Genomic DNA, 11,498 nt, shown 5'->3' with positions numbered 1-11,498 from the left:
ATATATATATATATATATATATATATAAAATAGGGAAATAAGGATTTTTGGTTGAAAAATTCTAGAATTAATTTAGATCTATATATGTGACCCTGGACCACAAAAGGGTCATAAGGGTCAGTTTTTTTAAAATTGAGATGTATACATCATCTGAAAGCTGAATAAAGCTTTCCATTGATGTATGGTTTGTTAGGATAGGACAATATTTGGCTGAAATACATCTATTTGAAAATCTGGAATCTGAGGGTGCAAAAAAAAATCTAAATATTGAGAAAATCACCTTTAAAGTTGTCCAAATGAAGTTCTTAGCAACGCATATTACTAATCAAAAATTAAGTTTTGATATATTTACAGTAGGAAATTGACTAAATATCTTCATGGAACACGATCTTTACTTAAAAGAGAATGGCATAAAAGAAAAATCGATCATTTTGACCCACACAATGTATCGTTGGCTATTGCTACAAATATACCTGTGCTACTTATGAATGCTTTTGTGCTCCAGGGTCACATATTGTCATTTTATTTAAGCAGTAGCTTATAAAATATCGTTTTAAGTCAAATTACAGCTGTGTAGGCCTAAACCAAAATCTGTAGTTGTGTAAAAATGTAATAAAAAATATTACATTCTAATAAAGTATTAATATTTACATCTAATAAAACAATGTGTTATTTTGCAGAACAAAAACTTAAAACTGATGAATTAACAAGTAAGGAAAAAACAGCATGTAAAAAAAAAAAAAAAAAAGCGTAAATTCAAAAATGGGGAAAAAGTAGATTTTTACCACATTTTTATTGATTTAAAGGTGCAATATGTAAGATTTTTTTATTAAAATATCCAAAAACCACTAGAACAGTGTTATATATTTTGCGGACTTGTGTACTTGCACTATCCCAAATGTTTCGAAGAATGTTTAAATCCAGAGAAATAAGCAATTTTAACTAGTAACACGGACCGTGTCTATAGTGTCATTGTGTCGCCTGCCAGTAACGTCATAACCCCTTGATTTCCGACGCTTTAATATGTTGTGTAAAACACCAAAGACGCTTTAATATGTTGTGCAAAACACCAAAGACGCTTTAATATGTTGTGCAAAACACCAAAGACGCTTTAATATGTTGTGCAAAACACCAAAGACGCTTTAATATGTTGTGCAAAACACCAAAGACGCTTTAATATGTTGTGCAAAACACCAAAGACGCTTTAATATGTTGTGCAAAACACCAAAGACGCTTTAATATGTTGTGCAAAACACCAAAGACGCTTTAATATGTTGTGCAAAACACCAAAGACGCTTTAATATGTTGTGTAAAACACCCAAGACGCTTTAATATGTTGTGTAAAACACCAAAGACGCTTTAATATGTTGTGCAAAACACCAAAGACGCTTTAATATGTTGTGTAAAACACCAAAGACGCTTTAATATGTTGTGCAAAACACCAAAGACGCTTTAATATGTTGTGGGCTTTGGGGAATCGATTTAGGACGCGAAGGAGTTCGTGTTTTGTTTCCGTCTGATTAGGAGGTCGACAATAAAGCCTCCGTCGGTCGGCGTTATCTCCACATTTCTGACATCCAGCCGGGTCTTTGGTTAGTACCTCGCCTGTTGTTCATTTTTTATCATTCGGGGCCTGTAGGCCTCGGTGAAGCCTCGGTGTCGAGTGTACAGGGGAACCGACGGGAGTGCGCCTCACCCCGGGGGGCGTGTGCATTCCAGTTTTGCAGACGCAAAATATTATCGTGTCGAATAATCTAACGAACAATTTACCCAACTATTCTTTAATCTACGCTGAGAAACCATATAGTTGATTAGCAACCGGAAAAGTTTAATTTTGGGGCAGCAGCAGCAGCATCATGATGCCCGATAACCGGCCATGAGGTTATTAGACTCGGCCAGAGCGGAAGCCACCCATAATCTAGCTCTTGTCTATTTTATTTAACGTATCAATAACCTATTAACACTATAAAAAACTGTGCGCATTTTTCATATCGTATCGTTAGATCTGCATGTTTGAGTTTATATCGAGTTGCTTTTCCAAGGCCCATCGCCTGGACTTATCATAATCCTTCACCTCCTAAGATTTTTTTTTTCTATTATTAACCAAGTTTATACAGTTGCTTACTTTTTAGTCGGTAAGTTAATATGGGATTCCCAGTATGCAGATCTGATGTAGAGCACTACAGGTAATGTAGGTTACCTGTTGGATGCTTATTTTACAGATAGATTGAATACTCTTAGGTAATGTTTACGTTCCAATGCATGGAAACGAATGCCTTTTATGTGCTGCTTTTCCTAGACACTTTACTTGTTGCATATATCCTTGTTTTATTTACTGTATGGAATAGTGTGAGTGCTCAAGAAATATAAAATGACTTTCACCCATGGACTGTGTGGTTGTGTTCACGTCTCCAACATGGTCTCAGTTTGACAGCTACATCCTCGCCCTCAGCCCGTTCAAAGGCCGTTGAGTTTTTGTTGTTGTTGTTCAGCTTTGTCCGTCTGTTTTCCCGCGGCTGGTCCCGCGTGCTTCTATCACGCTGGCCGATTCTGTGCGCGATCTAAAGTGCGCAGTTGCTTTCTTCCACCACATTTCCTTATGCGCAGAGCTGCTACGGTGGGCTGTTTGGCATAACCACACATGCAATATTTCGCAACTTGCATCAGGTGGACAGTTTTTGGTGTAATTTTAATCCAAATGTGAAGGGCTACGGTGTTTTTGTGTGCATTTAAAGAAGCTTTAAACTGAGGATATTGAGCCCCGGAAGCGCGTTTATGGTTGACTTGTTGCAGCTTGACTTGTAAACAGTATTTGGTCTTGTTTTTCAAAGCTTTCTAAGTTCCTAGAATTTAATTTCTGTTGGTGTTCTGGTAAACTTGGGCCGTCGCTTTATGGGTAGTGCGTCAGGCAGCAACGTTGTTTACTTCCAGTTTTGGCTACACATGGTGTAGCGTTGTTATTTGCATGCATATTTAATGTTAATTCAGTGGTTTGTCGAGACCGTGTGATGTTTTTACGATTGTTATTTGAATTTTTTGGAGAGTTGTCAGTAACATTTTCCCATCTGCTTCTCTTTTAAAGGTGTTATTCCTTTTGTAAATACTGTTATTTGTATATACTGTAAATGATGACTTCAGTGGGCGGAAGCCGGGCCCGGGGCAACTGGGAGCAGACGCAGGGTCAGACACAGAGCCAGTCACAGCACAAGCAGAGGCCTCAGGTAAGTTCACAAGCATTAGGTTATATTGATTAATTATAGTGATTGGCTAAGTTTTGCCACACCTCCAAAGCCCCCTTTAACCCACCTCAAAAAAACTGGCTACACCACCTAAAACATGGTAATCTTGGGCCAGAAACTGCAACCGGCGTAAGTGAATGTTAAAAAAAATTAGGTACTTGGTTTGACTTTTTCCGTCTACCCAAAAACATTTATGGATGTTACTTGACTGAGTTATGACCGTTGTAACTTTTGATGGGTGTGTCAAAACTGCGTCGATCCTGAATTAAATAGCACTGGATGTTAAAATGTGTTTAAATAAGACAAAATCTTTGCATGTTCTCGAGTTGTTTGCAGTTTTGCTGGCTATGAGAACCAGCACAATTTCGGTGGAAAACGGGCATCAGTGACATCCATCAGTCTGAGACTTTTTCTCTGAGTCACTGCAGTCTATCACTCGTTCTTCTAAATTAAATTAAGGGCTTTAGAAATAAATCATAAATTTATGCTCAAGCAAATGCTAAGCCTGACCTATTTTTCCTCGGTTGTATTCTGGCCTGCTCGGGTGGAGGGACAGACACAGAATTTTATCTAAAAACATCTTTAATGCGCAGATTCATAGACAAGGCTTAAGCCTGGTGCAAGACTGTCTTAACTGAAATTAACTTGCACTGACATATCTTAAAATGTTATTGCCATTGATTTGTATCGTGATGCACGCCAGCAATGTTTTCTCTATGGCACATTTAAAAAAAAAAATTTTTTTTAAACTGCTTGAATGTTCTAATTAGTGCTGGGCGGTATGACCGAAAATTTATATCACAGTATTTTTCAAAATTATACCGGTTTCACGGTACATGACGGTATTTTTTTTTAGGGATGCACCGATATGAAAATTTTGGCCGATAACCGATTATTCTTTATTTTTGAAAGCCGATAACCGATATGTTGGCCGATAAATCTATATCCAAATTGTTATATACTTTTTGAGAGCCTGATTACAAAAAAGGTCTCATCATTAAAAGCCACATCCCAAACACTTCAACATAAGCAGCCTAGTTTGAACGGTGTACGTTTTAAAAATATTTTTACTCTCCCATTACCAAATTTAGTCATAAAAAAGTCTTACAAATAAATAAAATTATGCATAAATAATGCAAACAAGTCACTGGACATCATTACACGTGTAAAGAATCAAAATGAATGCGCCATAGATCAATAAAACGGAATAGCCTCTGCACGGACAATAATTAAATGATTTTAATTACTAAACCATATTGTTGATGAAAATAATAAGAGAACAATACAAGTGGTTGTTGTTATTAATAATATATCAATGATTTTGAAAAAGTAACAAATTAATACCACTGTTTTAAATAGCAGCCGTTGAGCTGCGCGTGCTGAAGCTGAAGAGCTGAATGAACATGGTAAACTGAAGCGTTTTGCTGGCAGCTTATTTAACTCAAGGAAATGCATCCTGAGATTAATATTAATACAACATAAACATAATATTACAACTTATATATGTACAAAATGACGCAGTTATTGCGTGCTATAGTCAGAATGTGTGATCCTGTTGTGGATGCGCTCTTCCCATATCAACGCGCTGAAACACGGCAACTAAACCCAAAGAATTCCCAACGTTTTATTATAATAATGTTCTCATTAGAATTTTATATACACGACATTCCCAATCATAGTTATTAATGTTGTGCACTGCTGTTTGGGCTGCGTGTGCTGAGCTAAAGATGATCACCGGTAAACTGAAGCGCTCTTTTTAACTTAACCAAACGCATTCTATATGAGATAAATCAGATATACATCAAATAAACACAATATTACAACGTACAATTGCACAAAAGGCTGCAAACGAACAGCGCGCATCTGAAGTGTCTCTGAAGGAAATAATGCATTATTTATCGGCTTTAAGATATCGGCCAAATTTTCTTATCAGGCCGATACCGATAACAGAAAAAATGAGCCGATATGGGCCGATACCGATATGGTGGCCGATATATCGTGCATCCCTACTATTGCTACAAATATACCTGTGCTACTTATGACTGCTTTTGTGCTCCAGGGTCACATATTGTCATTTTATTTAAGCAGTAGTTTATAAAATATCGTTTTAAGTAAAATAACAGCTGTGTAGGCCTAAACCAAAATCTGTATTGTGTAAAAATTGTATTAAAAATACTACATTCTAATAAAGTATTAATATTTACATCTAATAAAATAATGTGTTATTTTGCAGAACAAAAACTTAAAACTGATGAATTAACAAGTAAGGAAAATACAGCATGTAAAAAAAAAAAAAAAAGCGTAAATTCAAAAATGAGGAAAAAGTGGAATTTTACCATGTTTTTATTGATTTAAAGGTGCAATATGTAAGATTTTTTTATTAAAATATCCAAAAACCACTAGAACAGTGTTATATATTTTGCGGACTTGTGTACTTGCACTATCCCAAATGTTTCGAAGAATGTTTAAATCCAGAGAAATAAGCAATTTTAACTAGTAACACGGACCGTGTCTATAGTGTCATTGTGTCGCCTGCCAGTAACGTCATAACCCCTTGATTTCCGACGCTTTAATATGTTGTGTAAAACACCAAAGACGCTTTAATATGTTGTGCAAAACACCAAAGACGCTTTAATATGTTGTGCAAAACACCAAAGACGCTTTAATATGTTGTGCAAAACACCAAAGACGCTTTAATATGTTGTGTAAAACACCAAAGACGCTTTAATATGTTGTGCAAAACACCAAAGACGCTTTAATATGTTGTGTGTTTTATTAGACAGGTGACGACCGCACAGAGTAGCATTATAACAGAACTTTCAAACGTATCTAGTATGATAAAACAGCGCTGCTTTACCCCACATACGCACGACCGGAAGCAGCAGAAGCGCTAAAGTGTGGCATAATAAAAGCTCTGCTGCTTTCGAGCTGTGTGTCACTCTCATCTCTCATTAGCAATTGCTTCAGCGGCCTCGTTTCGCTTCGACGGCTTTCCGCCTCACTCTGCTTCATACTACAATGTTAATAAATCTTTAATACATTAGCTCATCCATGAACATGATTTCTGCCTGAGTCCCGTCGTTGTTTGTTTGTTTGTTTTGAATACGCGCCCTCTAGCGGTGAAAACTTACATATTGCGCCTTTAATGGATTTTTTTCAATTCATAAATTCAGCCAAATATTTTTTAATGAAAATGAATGACATTTGGCAGTAAAATAATACAAAAAAACAAAATGATCAAAACTAATGAATTAACAATCAATGAAAACAGAGTATAACAATTTCCACTCGATAGAAAATTACAAATATTTGTTTAAAAAAAAGTTATTTGTATCTGCCTTTTTTATTGATTTAACTGATTTGTTTCAGTTTATAAATTTGATCTCATTTTTTATTTATTTTTTGGAAATGAATGACGTTTGACAGTAAAACAGTTCTTAAAATATTCAGATATTATTTTAAAGTTTAGAAAGAGTGAAAATCATGTGTAAATATGATTTTATTATAATACATCATATGTGCCAATTTTTAGAATATTATCATTATTCTTTTAAGTATATTCGTAAGTAATGAAAATACAATATAAAATTTAGCAATTGATTATACAAAAATAAAGCTTTTAAATAAATTGTAATTTTTATTATAGAAAGTCATTTGTAACAGTTTTTATGGTAATGATAGAAAATTACAAATATTTGTTTAAAAAAAAGTTATTTGTATCTGCCTTTTTTATTGATTTAACTGATTCGTTTCAGTTTATAAATTTGATCTAATTTTTTATTTATTTTTTGGAAATGAATGACGTTTGACAGTAAAACAGTTCTTAAAATATTCAGATATTATTTTAAAGTTTAGAAAGAGTGAAAATCATGTGTAAATATGATTTTATTATAATACATCATATGTGCCAATTTTTAGAATATTATCATTATTCTTTTAAGTATATTCGTAAGTAATGAAAATACAATATAAAATTTAGCAATTGATTATACAAAAATAAAGCTTTTAAATAAATTGTAATTTTTATTATAGAAAGTCATTTGTAACAGTTTTTATGGTTTTAACAGATTTTTTAATTTATAAATTGTCAAACCTTTTTTTATGGGATGAAAATGAATTACATTTGACAGTAAAAGAATTAAAAGTTGTCATTCACATTAACTCAAATATTAGAAAAAGTATAATGGGAAAAAAAGAATACATACAATAAATAATAATATCAACAATAATAACAACAAAACTTTCAAATCCCAGATTTGATCTAAAAAAAGGTGTTCTTAATGTTTATTTTATTTTTACAGGAGATTGTGAACATCTACCCATCCATAAACCCCCCGACACTGACAGCACATCAGTCTAATCGAGTGTGTAACGCTTTAGCACTGCTGCAGTGTGTGGCCTCCCATGTAGAGACACGGTAACTCACTTCCTGTACACACAGGAAATGACACACTATTATTAATCCTGTACCGCGCTGACGGGTTTCCCCTTTTTTTGCCTCTCATCCTCAGCTCTGCTTTCCTGGCAGCTCACATCCCTCTGTTTCTGTATCCCTTCCTGCACACGGTCAGTAAAACTCGACCCTTCGAATACCTGCGGCTCACAAGTCTGGGCGTTATCGGTAAGAAAAAATATCGGCTAACGCAGAAAAAATATTGAACATTGTTGTAGTGTGTATTGTAATGTATTTGTCTGATAGGCGCACTGGTGAAAACGGATGAGCAGGAGGTGATCAACTTCCTGTTGACCACAGAAATCATTCCTCTCTGTCTGCGCATCATGGAGTCCGGCAGCGAGCTCTCCAAAACGGTTCGCTTCCAAAAATATCACCAAATAACATCTATTATGTATAATTCTGAGTGTAATTGGACATTCAGAAGGATGGATGTGTGTGTTTCTCTTTCAGGTGGCCACATTTATACTGCAGAAGATCCTCCTGGATGACACGGGTCTTGCGTATATCTGCCAGACCTACGAACGCTTTTCACATGTTGCCATGATACTGGTGATTCATTAATATGCATCTTATTCACAATTCTTCTTATGCTTAATTAACATTTGTTACTGAAAGACTGAGAGTTGTTGGACACTTAAACGTATAGTAAATACATATATTAATAAATATATTTAATTCTATATTTACATTGTTTCATATATACTTATATTTAACTTTATTTAATAATAAAATTAATATACTTTTATAAATAAAATTTAAATAAATATATATATATACACCTATTTAACAATAATATTAATGGATACAAATATATTATTATAAATAAATAAATTGTAACTTCATTTTTTTATGAATGAACACATTATTATAAATTAATTTAAATAAGTGTATATATATATATATATATATATATATATATAATTAACTTTATTTAATAATAACACTATAATAATAATACAAATACAGTATAAATTTGTAACTGCATTTTTTTAATGAAAAATACATTTGATGGAAATAATTTGAACATATAATCAAACATACCAGTCTTAAATTTAAATTACAAAAATTGAGGGGCAAATGTAGTAATAATGGTAATATTCATGCGTCATTTTGGAGAACAAAAACAAGTGAAAACTTTTAAAATAAAGTAATGAAAACATGGAATACAATTTTTGCATTTGTTGATACAAAATAAAATTGTTTAACAAAATTATTAAAGAAATACAAAATGAGTAAATAAATTTTTTTTTATAAATAAATAAAAATAATTGCATTCTTTTTTTTTGGATGAAAATGAATGATATTTGGAGGTAAAATGCTTTGAAAATAATTTTTCAGGTACTCAAATTTAAATAAGAAAGAATTCGAGAAAAGTAATAAGTTATGGTATTTACATGTTACTATGAAAGTGTTATTTTGTAGAAAAAACAAACTGATTAATGAAAAAGTAAAAATGTGCATTTAATTATACAAAAAAATCAAATAAATGCAAATTTTAAAAAAATATATTTTTTAATCTATAAAATGATTTGTAACTGCATTTATTGGTTTAACTTCACACACACATTATTTATTCGTTTTTTGTGCTTTTTATCTTGCAGGGGAAGATGGTTCTTCAGTTGTCAAAGGAGCCCTCGGCTCGCCTGCTGAAGCATGTCGTGCGCTGTTATTTACGACTTTCTGACAACTCCAGGTATTCTTTTTTTTTCGCCAATATTTTCCCTGCTTTTGGAGTTCCTTGCTCATTGTTGGCCTGTAGGAGGTGTGCAAAATGTTGCAGTTTGGCAAAGATTAGAATCCTGTTTGTGTTGCTGAATCACTTCAGTTCAATCAGTGTGATTGATCAGTCAAAATAAGGAAGATCAGAAATCATATTTAAACATATAAATCATATTTTGTCTCTCTCAGGGCGAGAGAAGCTCTGCGTCAGTGCCTGCCCGACCAGCTGAAGGACACCACGTTTGCTCAAGTGCTAAAGGACGACTCCACCACCAAACGCTGGCTCGCTCAGCTTGTCAAAAACCTACAGGAAGGGCAGGTCACGGACCCCCGGGGCATCCCCTTACCTCCTCAGTAACACACACTCACACTCATCCCAAACCCTCCAGGATGGCCAGCAACACATCAGACTGTGTCACATACAAGGGCACTTAATATTTTTTGCCAAGAAGCTCAGAAACGGTGCTCAGCATTCACGGTTTGTTTCGAGATATTAAAAATTGACTTTGGACTCTGCTGGACCGAGGAAGAGTCAGTCTCATCCATTATTAGTGTTTTTTTCTTTTTCCTCTACGCCTTTTTGATGGAATCGAGAGGAATTGAAAGACTGTTTTGTCTGTATTTTTCCATCACAAAAATGTGTAATTTTGAATGCTGTTAAATAAACAGTGTCATGCCATTGGAAATGTCAAGTGAAATTGCCTTCTGCTGTGCTGCCTTTCTGATCTTAAGGAGGAATTAGGATATTTCAGGCTAATTTTAAATTACAATTAAAGACCTCATTCAGAATAGGCTTTATGAACTGATGTGAATGAGACTGAGGATGTGAAAAGATCGAGATATAGTTTGTTCAATATATTAATAGCAATATAATAATAATTACGGTATGGTAATATATATATATATATACACACACACACTATTAACCCCCGTTCACACCAAGAATGATAACTATAAAGATATTAGCGTCCACACCAGCGAACGATATCGTCTGTAAGCGCACGCTCGCCTGCGGCTTTAAATTCTCCAGCTCGTGACAGCAGGGTGGATTCTGATTGGGTGTCAATGTTTTTATCGTTCATCAGCTGAAAAAAAATCATTCTGAAAGTGATTCCATTGATATTGTTTCTGTGTGCCTTTATCGTTATTGTTGTGGTGTGGATTTTCCTATTCTTTAAAGGGGTCATATGATGCGATTTAAATTTTTCCTTTCTCTTTGGAGTGTTACAAGCTCTTGGTGCATAAAGAAGATCTGTAAAGTTGCAAAGACCAAAGCGAGAAAATACAACAATTTCGCTGTGGATCACCGTAGACTAAGCGGAGTCCAGCCCGGGGTCGTCACATGTGGTTGCCGCAAGCCTCCTTCGTCGAATCTGATTGAGAATGATTTTTAGAACTATATCTTTATCAATATCTTTATAGTTATCATGCTTGGTGTGAACAGGCCTTAACATTTAGTGTAAAAAGTATGCAATTTTATTAAATTATTTATATAATTATTGTATTATACTATATAACATTTAAAATATTTTAATTAAATTAAGTGTTAAAATGTATAATTCTATTAATATATAATATGCAAGTATTATATAGTGTAAAAATATAATTCTATTAATTAATATATAATATGTAATTAACATTATATTACACACAGATTTTTGGTGCATGTTTGTGTATCTGTGTGTAAATAACTCAAAAATCCAATTTAGTGTAAAAAAAATATATATTTGATACAAAACTGATTGGGTTATTTTTCTAAGTATTGTATATTGTATTCATATATTTTTTTATATAATATTAATTTTTATTTCTGAAACGGCTATATGGCGGTTGCTGCATTAAACATAATGGGACAACAATGAAGCATACTGTAGTTTAGTTTTAAAACATTGTTTCTTCCGTTTTCAGTAAACAAACTACATCCAGTAAAGTACATCCATCATTACATCTTGATGCTTCAAATTTCATTGGCTGCCACCTGCTGACCCTTAGTAGTACTACAAAAAACAACTCTAGAACAGTGGAAATAATAAAAAATATATAATGGCCACGTTTTCAAATCAGCAATAATTTATTTTTAATGC

The 11,498-nt window shown here is 33.6% G+C and overlaps 1 protein-coding gene across 2 annotated transcripts in view; it reads left to right on the top strand.

The window, feature by feature from the left end:
* Positions 1-10,120, top strand: part of cnot9 (CCR4-NOT transcription complex subunit 9) — a 14,081-nt gene extending 3,961 nt beyond the window's left edge. For both annotated transcript variants that reach the window (XM_016274544.1, XM_016274543.1), the window contains 6 exons: positions 7,541-7,656; positions 7,751-7,860; positions 7,939-8,048; positions 8,146-8,244; positions 9,297-9,388; positions 9,604-10,120. In XM_016274544.1, coding sequence (XP_016130030.1) covers positions 7,541-7,656; positions 7,751-7,860; positions 7,939-8,048; positions 8,146-8,244; positions 9,297-9,388; positions 9,604-9,772 — 696 coding nt within the window. In that variant the 3' untranslated portion in view covers positions 9,773-10,120. The remainder of the gene's footprint in view (positions 1-7,540; positions 7,657-7,750; positions 7,861-7,938; positions 8,049-8,145; positions 8,245-9,296; positions 9,389-9,603) is intronic.
* Positions 10,121-11,498: the final 1,378 nt, after the last annotated feature.

The sequence above is a fragment of the Sinocyclocheilus grahami genome, unplaced genomic scaffold (assembly GCF_001515645.1).
Source record: "Sinocyclocheilus grahami isolate Dianchi unplaced genomic scaffold, SAMN03320097.WGS_v1.1 scaffold87.1, whole genome shotgun sequence".
NCBI classification, from domain to species: Eukaryota; Metazoa; Chordata; class Actinopteri; order Cypriniformes; family Cyprinidae; genus Sinocyclocheilus; species Sinocyclocheilus grahami.
This window is presented reverse-complemented; position numbering and strand designations above follow the sequence as displayed.